Source organism: Perissodus microlepis, chromosome 8, assembly GCF_051167445.1.
Source record: "Perissodus microlepis isolate ML-2025 ecotype Zambia chromosome 8, ASM5116744v1, whole genome shotgun sequence".
In the NCBI taxonomy this organism is placed as follows: Eukaryota; Metazoa; Chordata; class Actinopteri; order Cichliformes; family Cichlidae; genus Perissodus; species Perissodus microlepis.
The window spans coordinates 997,965-1,019,341 of NC_140468.1; the positions used below are offsets into that span (position 1 = coordinate 997,965).

The window sequence follows — 21,377 nt, forward strand, 5'->3', positions numbered from 1 at the left end:
TGCATTCAGAGCGGACCGTGAAGGCCTCACGTTAAGTTTCCGTTCTGTGACGGAGCGCACGGACCGGTCACTCGGTGCTCACGCTCTCCCTCATCTTCATCATCACTTTGCTCCCTCTGAGGAGGAAGAGGGCAACATGAGGTGAGTGTTTGAGACTTCCGATCATTCTGATAATCGATCACTTATTGGAAAGTGAAGTCAGCTCAGGGCCTCCCTTTAACCTTTAACCGAGTCGATCTGGATCCAGGGTGTAATCAGATTACTGTGAAATCTGCAGAGAGCAGAGTAAAGCCCACGCAGGGGATTCTGTTCACCTGGGCGAAACGTTTCGTCATCCAGGTGACTTCTTCAGTCTTGTTTCCTCACCTGGATGACTGAGAATGCGTGAACCGCGGCGATGCGAAGTCACCGTCCGGCCTGCCGCACCTACAACGTTGCTTTTGTTTGCTTTTCTCCGTCTCTGTTGCAAATAGGCCGCAGGTCGGTTGTGAACATGTCTGTGATCGTTGTCTCTGTCAGTCGGTGTCTTGGATGTTTTGCTATGAATTGTGGCTCCAGAGAAGTCACCAACTGTTTCTCAGTAAATGTGTAGCGACAACATTCACAGTACTCAAACCTGAAGTATTACTCTAGTAAAATGCGTCGAAGCTGCCAGGAGCAGAACAGTGACCTGAGGTCAGCCACCCACAGAGAGGAGAGGAAGAGGCTGCAGGCAGGGTGGAGGTGAGACCTGCTGTGATGGGTGGAGACGGTGAAGATGTTCAGATATAATGGGCACGAGGCCGTCAAAGGGACAGCTCAGAGTCAGAGGTGGCGTAGTGAAGGAGGACATGCAGAGGAGGATGATGGGATAGAAGATGGAGGAAGATGATGTGCTCCAGAGACCGCGAAAGAAGAAGGTAGTAACACCGATAGTATGGTCACAGTAACAGTTTGTAACAGTGAAGCTGTACTTCCAGAGGGTGACGTCCTCCTCCACGCGCTCATCTTTGGACAGTAATGCGATCAAAGCGAGCCGCTGTGCTCGTCATACAGGTGACGCAGCGGCCTGGTCTGAAGGTGCTACTCAGACACAAGGTAACAGATTTAAACACATACATGTAACTCAGTGTGTCTGATGTGTAATGTACACTTAGCTTCAGTGTCACATCACATGTACTGCTGTCATTTTGAAGTATTATTTTACGTCATCTTGGGATCCAGCTGTAGTGGGAGGGGCCGTGAGCTCAGGAGGAAGCCTGTGTGAGCTGCTGGCAGCCTGAAAGTCGTCCTTACCCATCCTCCTGCTGACAGAGAGGAGACTTTCCTTGTTGGGTCTGAGAGGGGACGGTCGTCCAGAAATTCTCATTTAAACCGTGATAATAAATATTTTAGTTCTTTGTTAGAGTTGAGTTAAGCTTCCTGTAGCTCAAACATGCACAGGAAATGATGATGATGTCACTCCGAAATGACAACACAGGCACGGCTTCTTCAAGACGGGCGCTTCGCTGCATTTATTGAACGCCGTGAAAACTACAAACATAAAACACAAAGGCTTTAAGCCTGTACAAGCAAGAACATTTTAACTGCTGGAAAGTATATATCTAGATTTGTCTGGGAAGGCAAGCGGCCAAGGGTACGATACACCACTTTACAGCTTACTAAGGAGAAAGGAGGAATGTCGCTTCCTAATTTAAAAGAATATTTTCGTGCTGCACAGATACGCCAGATAACATATCGGTGTAGTGATGATTACGGGGCTCGCTGGAAGGATGTGGAGCTCTCCACACTCAATGTCCCAATTCAAACAAACATGGGTATAAAAAGATCCCTGAATACATAACTGAAGACCAAGATAGGAACCCGATAATAGCCTTTACATTAAATATATGGTATGATACAGTAAAGGAGCTCAGAATTGGTAAAGAGCTTGGTTTGCTAAAATGGGGAGCCTTCGATGAAGAATTTAGACCAGGGAAACTGGATCTTGGTTTTAAAAATTGGAATGAAAAGGGAATCACAGCAATTTGTTTATTAATCAAAAAAGGAGAAATTAAAAGTTTTGAAGAATTAAAACGGGAATACAACTTAAAAAACAAGGATTTTTTTAGATACTTACAGGTGAGAGATTACCTTAATAAAAACATAAAATTAAAGGAAGACAAAATCCATCCTATTATAAAAATAATTATACTGGCATATAAAAGTGTTATTCCAAGAACAGTGTCTGCAAATGTTTGATGGAATCGAGACAGGAATCAGCTGTATATGTTAAAGTCAAATGGGAAAGAGAGCTGAGTGAAGAAATCACTGAGGTGTGGTATGAAACATGGAAAGAACATAAGCATACAGCTCAGTCATTAAAGTGGAGAGAATTCATCTGGAAAAATCAAATTCGCTACTTTATTACACCTCAGATTGAAAATAAACAAACCAATACACAACAACAATGTTGGAGCTGTGTGGATGGGATGAACCAGACCACACACACATTTTCTGGAAATGCAGGAAAATTCACACTTTCTGGGTCAAAATTCCCTCAGCTCTCTGTGACATATCAGGTTATATAATTCCCAGAACCTGCCTTGTTTTGTATCTTGGATACTTGGCAGGCACTGTAGATGTAAAGGATCGATACCTGGCTCAGATTCTCCTTTTGACAGCAAAGAAGGCCATCACCAAAAACCGGCTTAAGACAGAAACACCAGGAAAGCAGCAGTGGTGGCAATTGTGGAGGACATTATGGAGATGGAGAACTTCACATATAAACTGAAATTGAAGGAAGAACGCTTTTTGAAGGACTGAGGAAAATAGTTAACGCACAACAAAAAAAAGAAGATGGACAGAAAAAAGAGAATTTGAAATGAATGATTGAAATGTTTGACACCGCAGGCATGTTTCCTTTTCTTTTTCTTCTTCTTTTGCTTTATCTTATTTTTCTAATTATCATTATATATGTATATATATTTTATATATATATATATACATTGTTCGTTCCTTTTTCTTTCTAAGTCCTCTGCCTTTTTTTTCTTTCTCCTTACGTTTGTGACTCTGTTTTTCTGAAGAAACTGTATGTGTATTAAACAGGAGCGTTGTTCAAATAAAAAGTGCTGTTCTTAGGATGGTTGTTTCAGCTGTGATAAACTGACATGCTGTTTGTGACACCATGGGAGCTCTACGTTGCGTCTCCAGGACGTCTATGCTCTGTAATGACTCATTTTTAGACCATGTGTGAACATGAACACAGAGAGCTGAGAGGCTTTGTCTTTGTGACTCTCTTAAAGTGAAGGTAGCAGCGCTCTGCTCAGCAGGCTGCAGCAGCTGCAGTGTCACTTCACCTGGGATCTGAAGAAGGAGGACGTGGACCTGGAAAACCTGAGCACCCGACTGCAGGAGCACATAAAACTTCAGCTCGGGCAGCGCGGGGCAGTGACTCGATCTTACAGCTATTTGGCTTATGTCAGGTACAGTTTCCTCTGCGGTGAGCAGTCTGATGAGACAAGATCTGACAAAACTTACTTAAACATCAGTTGTGATGACTTGTTGGTCCTCAGGTATCTTCAGGACCAACGAGAGGAAGCGCTGTCACTTCTAAACCAATCAGAGGAGACCATCAGGGAGAGTTATGGTGATGAGAGTGAGAGGCGGCTCATTGTGACATATGGAGACATGGCCTGGCTGAAATACCACACCGGAGACTACGCACAGTCACAGAGCTACTGCCAGAGAGTTGAGGACATCCTGGTATGTACAGCACCCGTCCATCCAGCCAGCCAGCCAGCCTCCATTTCTGCTGCTTATTTCTTTTGGGTCGTAGGGGCAGCAATCTAAGACAACCTCCTCTAACTCATCTGGGGGGACACTGAGGTCTTTCCAGATATAATCCTTCCTGGGACCTCCTTCTAATAGAACATGTAGCACCAGGAGGCCTTCAAAGGGTTTCCTGCTCAGATGCCTGAACTACCTTAACTGGCTTGTTTATAGTTACTGCTGGATCAGGTGACCCTGACTCCTCCCTTAGTTATGCTGCAATAGGCTGCCGGGGATTCCCATGATGCACTGGGTGTTTCTACCTCACTCACTATGTGTTAACAGACCTCTCTGCACTGACTCATCCTTGTTATTAACCTCTGTCTCTCTTCCTCAGCATGTCTTTATCCTGTCTTCCTTCTCTCACCCCATCCACACCCCACCCCTCTTCGGCTCTGCCGGAGGGTTCTTCTTGTTAAAAGGGAGTTTTTCCTTCCCACTGAGGTCTAGCAGGACAAGCACAGAGATGAGTCCACTGTCAGAGGCCATAAGAAGATCATTTGTAACCTTCACTAAAGCTGTTTCTGTGCTGTGATGAGCTCTGAAACCTGACTGAAACTCTTCAATAAGCCTCTGCAGATGATCTGTTAGCTGTTTGACAACTACTCTTTCAAGGATGTTTGATATAAAGGAAGGTTGGAGATTGGCCTGTAATTAGCTAAGACTGCTGGGTCTAGAGATGCTTTTTGAGTAAAGGTTTAACTACAGCCAGCTTGAAGGCCTGTGGTACATAGCTGATTATTAGAGATAGGTTGATCATATTTAAGATCGAAGAATTAATTAATGGCAGGACTTCTTTGAGCAGTTTTCACAATAAGATAAAGGGTCACTGAACTGTATGTATACCATCCAGCCCAAACATTATGAGCACATGCTGCTGAATCTCTGACACGTTCTTCTGTATCTACAGTCAAACCATCCCACTGGTTCCTCAACAAGGCTCCTTCCAGAGGTGTACGGAGAACAAGCCTGGACCTATCTTAAGTTTTCGAGGTCTTCTCTTTCCAAAGCCATCGACTGTTTCCGTAAAGCACTTGAGGTACAGACTCACGACAGTGAGTGGAACGCCGGCTACGCCATCGCCCTCTTTCGCACAGAACAGGTCAGTTTTATAGGAAGTATGAAGACTCAATGAATGGTAAATAGCAGAAAAGGAATCCGTCAGTTCAGTGTCAGTGTACATTTCAGAAGACTCAGTAATGACAGTTTAAAACAAGAACATTTCAACAGGGTACATTAATGGGTTTCTTATCTGCAGAGGGCTTTGGAAAACTTAAAGAAAGGTGAAGAGTCTCCGGCCATCACACAGCTTCGCTTGGCCCTGGAGATCAACCCTGATGATGCAGTTCTGCAGTCCATGCTGGCTGTGAAGCTGGGGGCCTATAAGAAATACCAAGAAGCTGAGGAACTGTTGAATAAAGCACTGAAAACGGATCCTGATAATCCTCATGTCAACCGCTATATAGGAAAACACTTTCGTAATCAGGTAGGTCTGAGTGTAGACTCATTTGTCAAAGACATCCACCATTCAGGGCCGGTCTTGGGCTCAGTTGAAAGTATTGTGTTGCTATAAAAAGCAGCCAGAGATAGATCATCATAACTGTTTCATACAGAGAACTTACAAAGAAAGTCGAGGTCCTTCTGTTCCAGGGCAGAGGCGGAGCCAGGCATTTTATACACCCGGGGCTTAGCCCTAAAGGGTAGTATGCATGTGGGAGGGGGGGTTAGAAATGACTGGAAGATTTATTAGGCTGTGTTTTCAGTTTTGTTCAAAAAAGAATGACTTCATATAGGAAAAAATATATATCACATATGCAGGACAGAACAAATCAGGGCTGGATCAAGACACGAGGACTAAACCCCAATTCAACCAGACCCAGAACTGATCCGGAATTAAAACAGGACTACAACAGTTCAAAATCAGGACTACTTAGGACTTAACCAAGACAGAACCAGAATCAGAACTAGATGATAGTAGAACTAAAAATCATCATAGACCTGCACTACACTTATTTTTAATTCTACCAAAGTACAATATTTAGATTCAGAAAAGTTTATATAATTATTTAGCCTTGTTGTGCAAACAAGCCTGCAGAACTTAATAAATATAGAATTTGAAAAGTAACAAATGGTGTCTAAAAAGTTACACTAGGTACTGGATACATGTTCTGATGAGTTTTGGCAAACAACCATGTGACTAACAGGTGTGTCTCACCTGCTCTTGCTCCCTCTCTGTTCCTAAATTTCTTAACTTTAAGAGTAAAGAGATAAATTGTCTGTATTTCTTAATTGCAAATGGCACCAAATTGTATTCAAACTGAGCCACACTTATGGAGCTCCACAGTTCTTCTCCTGGTGTTTTGGTTGACATCTCTTGATTTTCCCATGTCACAGAAACAGCCTCTGTGTTTTGCCTTATATGCATCCACAGCTGTGCCACCAATTTACTCACATGGACTCTACGAACCAATCAGAAGCTTCTTCAGCTCAGAATGGAATCGTCTGGAGTTTCTTATTAATTAACAATAAACTTAATGTACATGTGCTCCTACGTTTGATGAAAGTGATAAAAATAGAAGCTCTGCTCTCTTTATTCTGACATTTAACTAATTCAAAAGATATTTCAATATTTATTTATCCAAAACAAAACAAGTTTACTCTAAATTGATGTTGTACAGTAAAAAAATGTTCTTGTGTTTTCTCCCTAAAGTGTAAATATCTGGTTTCAGCTGTGAATATACTGCTGTGTATTGAAATCCCTCTTGTTTTGCATAGAAATATGCTGAACAACATACAAAGCATAATATATAAAATAACATCTACCAGAGTTTTTTCTTTGAAAGAAGCTCCTTATGTCCATTGTTGTGTTCATCAGTACACAACTGAAACCGATTTAGAGAGTTTGTTTAGCCGTGGAGGGAAACAACTGAAAATATGAAATAAACACATGTGTGAGCTAAGACTCTGTAAAGAAGCAGCATTGTTGTTGTTCGGCTTTTCATTTCACCATTTGTTGATTCACTCGAACAGCAAGTACTGTAATATGGGTCAAGTGATCAGTTTGATATCTTTTGTGATTCACCGTCATATTCACATTATTTGTACAGTACGAATGATTTGCTTTGGTACCTGCTCAAACTTAAGCTCTCCTCTGTCTGCTAGTGATGTGTCGGTCGCGAACGAAACGGCTCTTAGAGCCGGGTCTTTGAAGTGAACGACGCGAGCCGGCTCCTTATCGCGAGCCGTGGGTTTTTTTTCTTTCTCTCACCCTCTCTCTCTCTCTCTCTCTCTCTCACGCCGCACGCGAGCCTTGTGCTTTGCGCTGAGCAGAGGGGGGAGGGGCGGTAGTTACACTCAGTAGCACAGGAACAGAGCGGGAGGGAGAGAGAGAGAGAGCCAGGGACAACAACGTCACATTAGAAAGGTATAGTAATCATCCACAACTATTTTCAGTTGCAGATGATAAAGGATTCAGAAAGTTTATTCATGCGGGCCCATATGACAGAGAACATGCATCTTCTTTTTGTTTTCATATTATAATTTATGTTTAATTGTGTTGTGGTTTGCAGTGTTTTGTGTTGTTTCACTTTAAATTTGTTTAAAAGGAAAAAGCTGAAAATTTAAATAGTTAAAAGTTGAAATGTACATATTATTTATTACATTTTATGTGGAGTGAATAAATAAAAGTATATTTACGGTGGCCCCTACAGACAAAACACGTACAAACTCCAAAACACGTAAAAACACAACAGAAGTGCTCCAGGATGATAGGGGGCAGTGTTGAGCTTTTGTTACCTCGTGGCTACACAAGCCAGCAAGTACCAACGACCGGATTTGGTGTGTGGTAGTAACAGGTAAATGGACAGTTTCTTTAATTATTTGAATATATATGAGTGCTTGTGTATAAATACACAAACAATACACATATGCTTTCAATTGTGTAATTTAAGTGATCTAGGCAGCTCTGTTTGGAAGTTCAGTTAATGCTGGAAATGTGTTTTGGAGTTTTTTGGAGTTTGGAGTTACGTGTTTTGTCTCTAGGAGCCACCATATATATTTATATATAAACATATATAAATAAAACCACGGGTTTTTTTACATTCGTAATTTCTTTTGTGCATAATTTTATATTGTTGTTGATAATAAATTAATTAAAGCAACAAAACAACCTGAAGAGCCGGTTGGGAGCCAAAAGAGCCGGCTCTCTAAAAAGAGCAAATCCCATCACGACTGTCTGCAGCAAACTCGCAGGCAGCAGCTCCTCCCCCCTCCCTCACATGTGTAAGCGCTGTGCTCAGTCGCCCAGTGCCTGAGCTCGGATCATACCAAAATTAGGGGGAATTTAGGACTGTGCGCTATGTGCTTCGAATATTGTGTGTAGTTTTTGTTTTATACAGTTGTCAGTCAGGCATCTAACTGAAAAAAGATTACACTCGAAAAGACCCCGGGCTTCTGAAAAAACTTAAGCCGAGTAAGCCACGCCCCTCTAAAGTTTCATTTGACCATATTCTTCTTTGACTGGGAGGTTATCCTGTGTCTGTTTAATTCACTGAATTTCCTCCTTGGAGCCAGTTCTCAAAGGCTGTGGTTGCCTTTAGAGGCTGCGGTGATCCTGTGAGTTTCACCTCTTTCAATGTGTTTCAGAATCGACTGGATGAGTCTATTGATATGTTGGAGCGAGCACTGAAGCGGGCCGATCAATCACCTTTCATCCACCACCAGCTGGCTCTGTGCTACAAGATGAAGAAAATTGCAGAGCAGAGCCGTCGGCCCAACAGCGACCAGAGTAACAAACGGCATGTCTCCAGTCCAGTTCAATAAACACAGCTCAAATCTAACCGTGATTTCTTGCCCCACAGGAGCGGTGCGGTACTGGAGGCGTCGTTGTATCCATCACCTTAAAGTTGCCGTGGAGATAAGGCCGTCCTTTGTCCTGGCATTGACTGATCTGGCACAGCTGTATGCAGAGCAAAGGGATTTGAGCAGGTACTGGTCTGTGCAAAGCTGCAGTGCAGTCGCTCTTTTGTTTTTGGCTCTAAATTCATCATCATCATCATCATCGTTTCTGGTTCCTCAGGGCTGAGGAGATTTTCCAGCAGTGCTTGAAGCTAGCAGAGTCGGAGAAAAGCCTTTTTCAGACTGTCCATCAGCGCTACGGTGACTTTTTCTACTTTAACAAAAAAACCGAGGCTGAAGCCATCGCCCACTACACTCAGGTGAGTTGGGTGTAGTTTCCCAGACTCTTGGTGATGTGCAGCTGGCTTACTGGAGGCCAGAGCACTGTTCCAACACTCCACTGAACTGTAGCATCGGCCTGTTAATGTCACATTTATTTTACATTTCAAATCATGAACGTCAGTCAGTCATTGATACTAAAAGTGCCTGGGGTGGGGGGCACCTTGTTTTTGGACTGTGGGTGGAGGCTGAAGCGAGCCCACGCAGACACGAGGAGAACATGCAGACTAACACAGAAAGGTCCTGAGATTGAGCTGTGACAGCGCCACGATCAGGTCAGATCGTAAAGTTAAAATATATTTTAGAACAACATCTGAAAAATGTCATTATTACTCATGTGTGTCCATAAGAAAGTTACAGAAAAGTTACAGATGAAGTGTAGGTAACTGTGGTGTTTGTTACACTGAAATACACAAGTTAGAAAAACCGATCGATGAGCTCACTGCCTGCGCTTTAAAACATCACAGCTGAAACAAAATAAGAAATGCATTTTCATAAATGATTTATTGTAAAAGTACAATGAAAGTTTATGACAACATGCGCCTCCACCAAACCCGGCCACGTACATCACCCAGCACAGCAACACAATATGCATCTGCGTCTGAACAGCAAAGCCACTGTAGAAGTGCCTTACTCTTTCAGCGTAAAGCAAATTGCTGTTGTGTAGGAGCTCCTGTTGAAGACAGCATGAGGTTCATGGAAATGATGCTCGTTACTGGAGTCAGAAGGGAGGGTCAGCTGGGGTGCAACAGCGGTCGATGCCAATGAGCCCGTTTCACAGCCAATCCAAAGAGACCATGTTCAAACCACAGGTGAAAGGAGCTGTCATAAACTCTCAGGTCATGGCTTCACACTTCATTATGCTGTGTGCTTTAATACCCACGAGCAGCTGGAGGTCCACTCAATACAGTGGTTCCCAAACCTTTTTTGCTAGGGCCCCTTTGTTTTAGAAGAAAAATGAAGTCGGTTTGATTTATCTCCGTGTCTTCTTATTTCCTCTTCAGGCTCTGCTGTTACCACCCTGCAAGTATGAGTGGAGACAGTGCGCTAAGGTGAGCACAGGTCACGAGTCCGTCTGGTGTTGGGGGATCAGAGGGTTTAGGCCAGGTCAGATCTGGTGAGAGCCTGGTGTGACTGAAGACTGAGGTCGAAAAGCCAGTGTGAAACATCACCACAGTTCACATGGTTTCTTCTGGATGTTCTCCAGCGGACACATCGTGCTGTAGGAGCCAACTCGGGGGGGAGAAGGCTGTAAAGATCTGAAACCTGCTGACAGCTGTTTGGTCGTAGCTGCAGATGTCAGCGCTGGCACGTGAAGTTCAGCTCAGGTCGAAGCATACGTTGGTGTTTGAGGTCTGTGCTGAATTCATAGAGCGTGCAGCGGTTGAAGGGTCAGAGTGGAGCTTCCAGAGAAGAGCCGGTCTTCAGGACGTCTCTGAACTTTTTGATCCCACCTGGATATCAGGAACCTTGGCAGTAACGAATGGTTTTACATCATTTGTGCCAACTAATGAGCATCTTCACAAAGTGGATCTTCTTGTTGGTGATGTCCGTCTCAGATTCAGCCTGTCTTCCACACTGTTGTGTGGGTTTGCTTTATCTGTATGAGTGAGTCTACGCATGTAGAAACAGAGAAACCCTGATGTTCCACCAGCTAGCCCAACGAAGATGAGAGGCTGAGAGCTTCTGGAGGGCTGCTGGGTAGTGCAAACATCTTCCACCAGTTACCTGGAAGAGAAGGAGAAACTCAGCCACAGCAGAAGAAAACTGGCTTTGTGGAAACTTCTAATATTTTTCAGGCAGCTGAGAAGAAGAAGCAGAAGAACGAGAAGAAGGTGGAGCCCTGCTGTTTCCCAACATGGAGGTCACAGATCCAGGTCACAGAGTACAAGTCACACACTCCAGGTCACACAATCCACAGGTCACAGATTCCACAGGTCACAGGGTGCAGGTCACAGAGAGACACTGAATGTAGTAGTCACTTACTTTAAATACACAGAAATCCATCTTTCTTTGTTCCTCCATGTTTTTTCTTGCAGAGACTGAAGCAGATCGCTGACAGACGTCTGACAAAGACGCGGCGTGATGGTCAGGCGCTCGCTCTGCTGGGTCTGGTGGCCAGAGCTGAGGGCGACAGGAAGAAGGCTGCTGAGTTTTATGAGGAAGCTCTGAACTGTGACGAGGACAATGAAGAGTACCTGTGTGCTGTGTGCGAGCTGCGCCTGGAGCTGCAGTGAGCATCCTCTGATGAATCGCTGAAAGCGCTGATGCTGAGTTAGAACTGCAGGCTCAGGACCACCGTGGCTGCTCCTGGTTCATTAAATGCTGATTTTTCCCTCATGTCTCTGTGTCTTTGAAAGCAGCTTTCTCACATTTATGTTTGTGTGGTGATGAAGAGGAAACGAAAGCTAAGCAGACTGTGGTGCTGCATTCGGGTGTTGTAGGAAAAAAACGATCTTCAAAGCACAACCCAAACCTCAGTCATAGACAGGAAGTGTCTGCGGGCCTCAGGACCTTGATGGGTTAAATGTTGAATTTTCTTTGGTGACCTCACAGCTGAAAGAAAAACCTGCTGTGTTGCTGTTTGCTTCACTATGATGAATTATCCTGCCATTGTCCTGTCAGAGGTGATACTGAACGCACCATTATTTCTTTCATATTGCTGCAAACTGCTGCACATCCAGTACGCTTTGTGCCAACGTGTCTGACCCTTAATAATTAAAATGAGGTGAGTGTTTTTGTTTTTGTCTTTATTTCAGGATTTATTTGTTATGTACATATACTCACGATATCCAACACAGAGAGAAAACTCCTCAGGCTCAGGAAATAATAATACATAGATATGAGGGTTTGCATGCACACAAATGTGTGGAACTGTATTATTCACAAATGATTTAAATGCAGAAAAAATGCATTTAAATGACAAGCAGAGGTGTCAGTGAGAGAAGTTCCCAGGCTGGAACATCAGTGTGGGTGTGGCAGGCATGCCCAGATATGGCCGCTTCTTGCTGCAGCTTGCCCGGCTCGTAAATCATCAGGATGTTTTGATGTTGGGATTCCAACTGTCAGAATCCTCAAAACACTTTTTTTGAGATTTAAAAAACTCAGGAACCAGTTTTATTTGCTGTCTGTCATTGTACTGCTCAGCCAAGACATAACACTACAGCTCAATACTAACCACATGCATCAGTAATTACTTCCTCCAAACCATCAGTGTGTCTTGTGTGTGCAGGCAGGAAAAGGACCCAAGTGCAAACTCATGGAAATGGAACTTAACCCTGTGATTCCCTTTGTGTCATATTTGATACAGGAGCTTCTGAGACCTCCGTCTCTCTCAATTTAATTCCCCGTTCCCTTTAGAAAACCGTTTTAGAATATTGTCAGGAAGTAGGTTGTTTATTGCTTTATACATAATTTGTGCCGTGAAAAAATGAACCAGATCTGTGAATTTTAGTATTTTTGATTTTAAGAACAGTGGATTTGTATGATCTCTGTAACTGGTGTTATGGATTATCCTCATGGCCCTTTTTTGTAATATAAAGATTGATGATAGCGAACATTTGTTGCCCCAAACCTCTGCACAGCAATGCAAATACGGTGCGATCAGTGAACAGTAGAGACTGTGGAGTGATCTGTGGCCCAGAATGGTTTTTACTTTACTCAAAATTTAAATACTGCTTGAAATGCTGTTATGTAAATTATTTATATGAGACTTCCAGCTTAATTTATCATCTATTATCACACCAAGAAACTTTTGTTCAAGAACTCTTTCAATTTCCACACCATCTACATGAATCTGCACTTGTGTGTTTCCCAAATAAGACGATTTCAGTTTTACTTAGATTTGTTTGTTTGTTACTCTTGTGTCCAGCAGCTCCTTTAGATTCCTCCCAAAACAAAAAATATTTGTGTCGTCTGCAAATAATACTAATTTTAATATATCAGATACCTTACAAGTATAATTTATATAAATAATAAATCATTTAATACCCAGTACAGAGCCTTGTGGAACACCACATGCAAAGTCCAAGCATGATGAGAAATATTCACCCAGCTTCTGTTTCCTGTCACTAATTTTTCACCCAGTGCATTACAACCCGCCTGATCCCGTACCGTTCCAGTTTATTAATTAATATGTGATGATTGATGTGGGGAACGAGGACCCAAATGCAGGACTCTTGCAATGAAGCAGTGTCTTTATTTACAGTGTAAATAAAGTTAAACCACAACAATAAATCCCCGTGCGCTGTCTGACTCCTGTGCAGTGTTTTCTCCCAGTGTCTGTGCTCCAAAACTCTGCTTCCCAGTATTGTCCCAGGTTCTTTTATTCTTCAGGCCGGACAGAGAAGACGCAGAGTGAGAGTGGCCAGAGTATTTATAATCATTTTATTCAATCATTACCTTCCGGAAGGGAGATGTGCACGGTGCTAAGCATCTGCAGATCTGAAGCATTACAGGCCAGATGTGTATAATATAGTCTGCTCCCTCCTTCCCTACCAAACTGTCACTTTATCGATTTTAATTCAACATGTCTGCTACATAGCTGCAAAAACATCTGCACAACTACACTCGTGTCTAGTTTTTACAACCCAAAGGTCATTTCCTGTTGTTCTCTTTTACCAGGACAAACGTAGGCGATGCTCTCTGCAACTCTGCACAAAGCTTCCTGTACTGCACAGTTTTCAGTCTTGCTAAACAATCTAATGACCTTTATAACTCAAAGGTGGCCTTTAATATACTGGTCTGTTATTAAATGCATAAAACAAAATGCACAGCAAATAAGCGCTAGAAAATGTATTTTCCTAACACTAGTGTCCGTGTATCCGTGCTCGCTGCCCTCTCGTCTCCACACTCCCGCAGGAAGAACACAGAGACAGACGTTAGTACTTCACACAGCAAGCTCACAGACATGTAGCTGGGAAACTGACTCGCACAACGATCCAGCATCAGAGAGAGCTCCACCGCAGCTCCCCGACAAGGCTTGAGCTGCAGGTGTGTGTGATCATCTTCCTCAGGTGTGGCCAGCCAAATGGGCAGGACACACCCACCAGCCCTGTGGACTGGGGCTCCCAGATACACCCACCCGCACCCAGTAGGGGTCCTAGCCTGTTTGGTGCCCCGGGCGAACACTCCCTCTGGCACCCCCCCCCCATACACACACACACACACACACACACACACACACACACAAAACATATTAAGGGTTGTACATTAACATAAAACTGTTGTCAGAACCATACTGAATTTCACCAGAGAAACACACACATATGAAGAGAGAGAGAGTGCGCATAGTATGCAAACAACCATCATAATTCGTCATACAATGAGAACAGGTCAAATCAACAACTGACAATGACTAATTAATATTAAAATCTGTAACATAATGTATTGTTTGGAGTTTAGTCTGTGACTGGTCCAATTTTACCATTTCTTCTTGGAGCAACTGTAACCCACATAATTTCCTTAGGGATTAATAAAGTATTCTGATTGGTTCAGGATGACCTGCCATCATCCAATCACACATCTGCTTACCTGCATCTTTTGTTTCTCCTCCTCTTCTTTTCTATTTTTTCTAAACTGAGCACCTGATGGCTTTGAACTTTTCTTGTCCATCTTCCATTGGTTTGAATTTTGCACTCCAGTATGAACACAAATCCCCCAACCCGAGGATCACCACAACATAACCACATAGACCTACACCTTAGTTCACAGATTTGCTTTGTCTAAGGTTTATTTCTGGGATTTCACAAAACCCAGGATTCAGATCATGAATACATAATGGGCTTGGATTTACATCATTATGAATGAAATGTGCTCTATTTGGAAGCAGCCGGCCCCCGCCCCTGTCAGCAGGTTGTGTGTGAGACTTTAAATCATCAAACTGTAAATTATAAATTTTAAATTGTTATTGATCCCTTTACCCTGAGTCCTAAAGTGTATATGTCATGGTTGGCTGTGTGGCAGGCGAGCAAGCAGGAGTGGTGGACCCAAAATGCAGAACTCAGACACGGAGTGAAACTTAAAGCGCAGCTTTATTGCTGGGAAAAACCTCGTACTAACTAAACATACCAAAAGACAAACAAAAGTCTGAACAGAGGAACCGAAGACTGAAACACTGGAAAAGAAATACTAAACTGAAGCAGGAGACGAAACACTAGAAACAGAACACACAGCTAGTTGAGGGTACAACACGACAGGGAACACAGGAAAACACAGGGCTTATATACACAGGGGAGTAATCAGGGAATGGAAAACAGGAGGGAGACACAGCTGGGAGGGTTTGGGCTAACGAGACATGGGGAGCAAAGCTAGAGACACTGAGATGAGGCACAACCTTTCACAATAAAACAGGAAACAAGAAACAGACACAGACTTGACACTGAACTGAACTTACACTAAACGAGAGACACAACTTAAGAACTAATCCCTCACGAAGAATAACTGAAACATAGAATACTAATAAACAAGGCATGACAAAAGGATCAGAATACAAACCATAATACAAAGGAATAAAAGAACTGAAAATGCTTGGTCAAAATGACCCAGGACCGCGACAGTATATTTATTTTCTTACTCTTCTTATATATATTGTTTGTTTCCTTGCACTGCTGTAACTGGAGCCTCGTCGTCTCGTCTCTATATGCTGGACTGTATGTAGCGGAGATGACAATAAAGTTTACTTTGACTTCAGCAGCGAGCAGGCGCACCGAGGGCTCTCGCGCTCACTTTTCGTGTATAGAATTTCGAAAAGACATTGGTGCAAATTAGTCTGTCTGTATCATGATGTCTGGTGTTTTTGTGTTTGTTGTTTTGTTTTTATTTTGTTTTATTTTGCGAGTTGGTTATTAGATGGCCCTGCGACAGACTGGCGACCTGTCCAGGGTGTACCCCGCCTCTCGCCCTATGTCAGCTGGGATAGGCTCCTGCGCCCCCCGCGCCCCTGAAAAGGATAAGCGGAAGCGAATGGATGGATGGTTATTAGATGCTGCTCAAGCCAGCCAGAGAATCCCCCGCCGCCCTCTCCTCCCTGTGCCGCAATCAGCAGGTGCACCTCGCAAACGGAGGGCGCCCTTACTCCCAGCAAATGGCGATAGAAAACCGATCGGTGCCTACGACATTCCCAGTATGCGCTGGCTGATGTCGGGGCAGCATGAGTACGAGCAATGTTTGTTTTTTGTTTTTTTTGCCGGTGCCCGTGATGCCGCCCCCCACCACGATGCCGCCCCTGGCAATCCAATTAATGCCAGTGAAGTTGATCTTTTCGATCTGGATCCATACTGACTGTGAGTCATTTATATTTATCTAAGAATATGTCTAGTTGTTTATTAAACAGGTTTTCTAGGATTTTGGAGAATCGTGGTAGTAAAGAAACAGGCCTGTCATTTGTGAAGTGGCGTCTATCCCCAGCTTTATACAGCAGCACAACTTGAGCTGTTTTCATTGTGTTTGGAACTGTTCCAGTCTGAAACGAGTCGCAGATGTACGTTAGAGGTCCTATGATTCCTTCTATGACCTTCTTGACAATTTTCATGTCGATATCATTACAATCAGTAAATATTTTGTATTTACACATTTATAATATCTCCGTGAATCGCTACCTTATCGTGGTGGAGGGGTTTGTGTGTCCCAGGGATCCCAGGGGCTATGTTGTCTGGGGGCTTTTGCCCCCTGGTAGGGTCTCCCATGGCAAATTGGTCCTGGGTGAGGGACCAGACAAAGAGCGATTCAGAAGACCCTTATGAAGAAAACATCGAGGGAACAGTTTACCCTGCCCGGGATAGGGTTACCGGGGCCCGCCCTGGAGCCAGGCCCGGGGAGGGTGCCCGAGGGCGAGCGTCTGGTGGCCGGGCCTTAGTCCATGGGCCCGGCCGGGCACAGCCCGAAAAGGGGACATGGGCCCATCCTCCTGCAGGCCCACCACCCGCAGGAGGCGCCATAGGGGTCGGGTGCATTGTGTGCTCAGGCTGCTGCCCCCGCGACCCGGCCCCGGATAAAGCGGATGAAGATGGATGGATGGATGGATAATACCAGTTATTTCTTTTTCCTCCACTGCTGTGAGAAACATTGAGTTATGGTTCCCATCAGGCTTTGACTACAGTCTGCTGATGGCAGTGACTCAGGGATTTGTTCTGCCAGATTTGGTCCAATATTTACAAAATCGGGATTAAAGCTGTTCATTACACCAGCTGCGTTTTCCAATAGATTGCAGTTGTCAATAAAATATTGAGGATAACTTTGTTGTCCAGAACTATTTTTAATGATAGTATTTAAAATATCCAATATTCCCTGTTTTACTATAATACTCCTTTCTACATACATGTATAATATTGGTCAACTTATTTTTGTATGTTTTATATTTAAGATAAGATAAAAACTTTATTTATCACGAAGGAAATTCTTTTGTCATGAACATGCTCACTGCAGCAAGAAGAAAAAGATCAAAATGAGTGCACAAGAATAGAATGCAATAGAATAAAAATAAAACAACATACCTATCAATAAAAGAGATAGGTTCTCATAAACTGGTGGTGATGTCATTGATCAATAATCTGCTCACAATCTTGTTTTCCATATTGTTAGTGAAAATATTGTGGAGTAATGTAGCACGGTGAGGTGTAATTCTGCTCCAACTTTACACAGTGTTTAGAAATTTGTTGGTCATTTTATGCTTTTGTGGATTCAGCAGGTCAATATTAAAATCACCACAGATAAACATACCTTTTTGATTAGTTTTAGAGAATACTTCCTCTATGAAGTCATTAAATACTTGAATACCAGAGCCAGGTGTTCTATATATACTGCTAATTATTACATTTTTCTCTTTTTCCTTGTAAATTTCAATTGCTATATAGCAATCACAGTTGTCATACCTTATAATTTAAGTTTCTATCCACATACACAGCTACTCCCCCTCCACTTTTGTTCCTTCTATTTACAAAGTTGACTTCACATCCCTCCAGTCCAAAGTCCTTTCTCAGCATTGATCCATGTTTCAGAAATGGCAATAATTCCAAATGGATTTGTCAACTCATTTAGATATTCCTTTATATTGTTGAAGTTAGCATACAGACTTCTGCTATTAAAATGGATTATTGATCATCTGTCTTCCGTGTTGATGGTGTGTTTAAGCTGTTCATCAGTGAAGTAGCAGCAGTTATTGCTGATGTTGTAGAAGAAATTATTTTCCGGGTCTATGTCCTTTTCTAAGTCTAGAACATTATGGTCTGTGTATTGAAATGTTCTCAGTTCCAGATTATCATAAACAGAATTCCAATGAGTTATATTGATATTGTTGCCGAATGCAGATCAGTTCTTTCAGACTGAGCCGTGTGTTGTGTGTCACGTCACATGTCATGTCGGTATTTCGTTTTGTCAGATGTTCACTCATGAAGATGTCGGGTCCTTTCACTTCCTTGTCTTAACGGTGCTGTTTTGTGTTTTCTGTTAGCACATCTCACAGTGATGGCTGGTTTGTCACTGTCATTTTTTCGGGGTAGAGGGTGGCAAGCCTCAGTGTTATAATCCACTTCCAACCTTTGGACCGTAGAAAGGTCCACTTGAAATCACTTGATGCTCCGTGGAGTTGACACCATCCTCTCCTGGCCCTCCTACGCTGCGACTGCCCGGGCGTATGACCTGGGTTTGATGCAAAGCCCCGTGATGACATCGTTCATCCGGGTGTACTGCTCCAAATCCGCCACTCTGTTCTCCAGGTACGCCAGCCGCCGATCCTCTTCTGCGTTCTGGATGCAGAGAGCCTCAACTTCCTCGAACAGGTCCAGGATGGCTTTCTGCTGCAGTTTGACAGCAGAAATCTCCTCTGTCATAAACTCCAGCGACTTCTTAATATTGTCGCCTTCCTCGGCTGTCAGTACTTTTTTTGGGCCCCTACAGAGAGACGCTGTTGTAGCGTCACCCTTACGGCCCACTAGCTAATTAGCCACTAGCGTCCTTCGTCTAAAATATTCCGGAAAAAGAAAAAGAAAAGCACGATGTCTGCAGAGACAGTGTGCAGCTCTTCCACCTCGTATACAACGTCTACGCATGCGATTGATGAGGTTCTCTTATACCATATCTCATGTTCCTGGTAGAGACATTGCAACAGCAGATGTACTGTCCAGAGCTCCTGTATGTGACACAACTGAGGGTTTGCCGGAGGAAGAAATCAACTTGTATGTGGAGTCTGTCATAGCAAGTCTGCCAGCCACAGAGCCACGACTCAGAGAAATCCAGACACATCAGGACAATGACAGCCTTCTAAGCCAGCTGAAGAAGTTCTGTGTGGATGGATGGCCAGATAAGTACTCCATTGAAAGGGTTTTCCAGCCTTATCTGCCATTTTCAGGTGACCTCACAGTCCACAATGGTTTGCTTCTTTATGGGAGCAGAATAGTGATTCCCACATCACTCAGAGCAGACATTCTGTCTAAACTACATGAGGGACACCTCAGTCGTGTCCATGGCAGGCTCACCGAGGTCCTACATCGTAGAGACAGCAAAGGGCACGCTACCATCTTACACGGACACCTGGGGCACCGGAGATTTCTGGCGATCCACCAGAGGCTTCACCTGAGAACTCTGTTCCAGTTGCACAGAGTGTGTCGGTTCCAGACACTATCTCACAGGAGGCCAGCAGACTCCTGAGGGGTGGGAGCCAAATCCCACCCAGGTCTAGGAGGCCTCCAGCATATCTAAAAGACTATGTTTTCTCATAGGGCTAGGAACTGAGTGAGCAATGGGGCAGAATAATCCCCACACTCAGGCAGAGGGCTGGGTAGTCTACCCCAGTGGTCCCCAACCCCCGGGCCTCGGACCGGTACCGGTCCGTGAGTCGTTTGGTACCGGGCCGCGAGAGTTGAGGTTCAGGTGTGAAATGTATAGTTTTCAGGGTTTTTATCGGTTTTCAGCGTTATTTTGTTATCGTTTTTATCGTTTACTCGGTTTTCCTGGGTCTTTTCACGTGTGTTATGAATAAATTTTCTTTTTTTCGGTACCGGTACTACTTTTATTTTGTTGTATTTATCCGCGACACCTTAAAGGCCGGTCCATGAAAATATTGTCGGGCATAAACCGGTCCGTGCGCAAAAAAGGTTGGAGACCGCTGGTCTACCCCATCCCTCATAGAGACAATGAGAAATAAAGCAAATGGTTGCACTGTTTAAACATGTTGTTTGTAGCTGCATCAAATAGTTCAGAAATGTGCACTTATGCTTGGTGTTCAGAGTTGTATACTTAGAGAGTTTATTTTTGGACATTCTGAGTAGTCTGGGTTTAAACCAAACGAGTTCAGTAAACAAGCTGTTACCAGATAAAGCATAAGGCAGTAGTATACTTTAAAGCGTGCGGGTCTAATCTGTTTTCTTGGTTATATCCCAGCATCACATCCTATTTAGAAGGGGAGATGTAGCATCAGGTAAATGTTAAGCGGTAGGAACGTTTCTGCTGGGTTGTTGTGGGGGGCACTCATAATAAAGGACACTCATTGGAGTAATGGCACGTCTCGTGTGTCTGTGAGTTATGCCTCCAGTCAAATAACATCCATAACCTCAAATGACGTTACAATTAGGACACAAGGATCTTTGAATTTGGACTGATCAGCATGTTCTGTTTTTCAAACATGCTGAAGAGGTTAAAAAACTAACAATGAGATTAACACAATCTCATTATGTTGCTTCCATGTGCTGCACATTTGTTTTCCGTCAGTTTTCTTAGTGTCACAAAATAAAACCATAAATACTCCTAAGAAACTATTAAATTGTTCATGTTTGTGAACACTTGCTACTATATTGAGAATGTGTTTTGTCTTACGCAGTGATCCAGGTAAAGATCTACACCGCAGGCTGCAGCAGCTGCAGAGTCGGTTCACCTGGGATCTGAAGAAGGAAGACTTGGAGTTGGACGACCTTAGCAAGCAGCTGCAGCATGATATAGACCTGCAACTGGGGCAGCGGGGCACCCTGGCCCACTCCTACAGGTTCCTGTCTTATGTGAGGTAAGCAGTGCAGAACATTGAACAGGAACCCTCAGCTAAAAGCCTTTGTTTGTGGGACATTCAAAGATAAAATCATCATAATTGGGCACAAAATAGCAACAAAGATGGAAAACAACAAGATTCAACTGTGCAAGTAGGCGTTGCTTCTGTGAAGCTGGGTTTTTACATGCACATTATTGCCAAAAATATTCACTCACCCATCCAAGTCACTGAATTCAGATGTTCGATTCACTTTCATGTCCACAGGTGTAGAAAATCAGCACCTAGGTCGCTCCCTGGAGCTCAGTGAATTTCCAGCTTTTAACCGTGATAGGATGTCACCTGTCCAGTCGTGAACTTTCCTCTTTATCCGACTGTTAGT

The 21,377-nt window shown here is 43.5% G+C and overlaps 2 protein-coding genes across 2 annotated transcripts in view; both read left to right on the forward strand.

Annotated features, from left to right (window-relative positions):
- LOC146380985 (interferon-induced protein with tetratricopeptide repeats 5-like) lies at positions 1 to 11,761 on the forward strand. Its single transcript, XM_084936945.1, has 10 exons — positions 1 to 141; positions 3,264 to 3,443; positions 3,534 to 3,723; positions 4,700 to 4,891; positions 5,048 to 5,275; positions 8,434 to 8,575; positions 8,649 to 8,775; positions 8,867 to 9,005; positions 10,029 to 10,076; positions 11,064 to 11,761. Exons 1-10 carry the CDS (start codon positions 137 to 139, stop codon positions 11,259 to 11,261), a joined length of 1,449 nt encoding a protein of 482 aa, XP_084793071.1. The 5' UTR covers positions 1 to 136; the 3' UTR covers positions 11,262 to 11,761.
- LOC146380986 (interferon-induced protein with tetratricopeptide repeats 5-like) overlaps positions 11,636 to 21,377 on the forward strand; it is a 16,993-nt gene continuing 7,251 nt past the window's right edge. Inside the window, exons 1-2 of the mRNA XM_084936944.1 lie at positions 11,636 to 11,752; positions 20,837 to 21,016. Coding sequence (XP_084793070.1) covers positions 11,748 to 11,752; positions 20,837 to 21,016 — 185 coding nt within the window. The 5' untranslated portion in view covers positions 11,636 to 11,747. The remainder of the gene's footprint in view (positions 11,753 to 20,836; positions 21,017 to 21,377) is intronic.

Excerpts from the sequence above, each read along its gene's own strand:
- LOC146380985 (XM_084936945.1), top strand. Across the intron at positions 9,006-10,028 it reads CCATCGCCCACTACACTCAG|GCTCTGCTGTTACCACCCTG; the intron begins GTGAGTTGGGTG and ends TTTCCTCTTCAG. Across the intron at positions 10,077-11,063 it reads AGTGGAGACAGTGCGCTAAG|AGACTGAAGCAGATCGCTGA; the intron begins GTGAGCACAGGT and ends TTTTTCTTGCAG.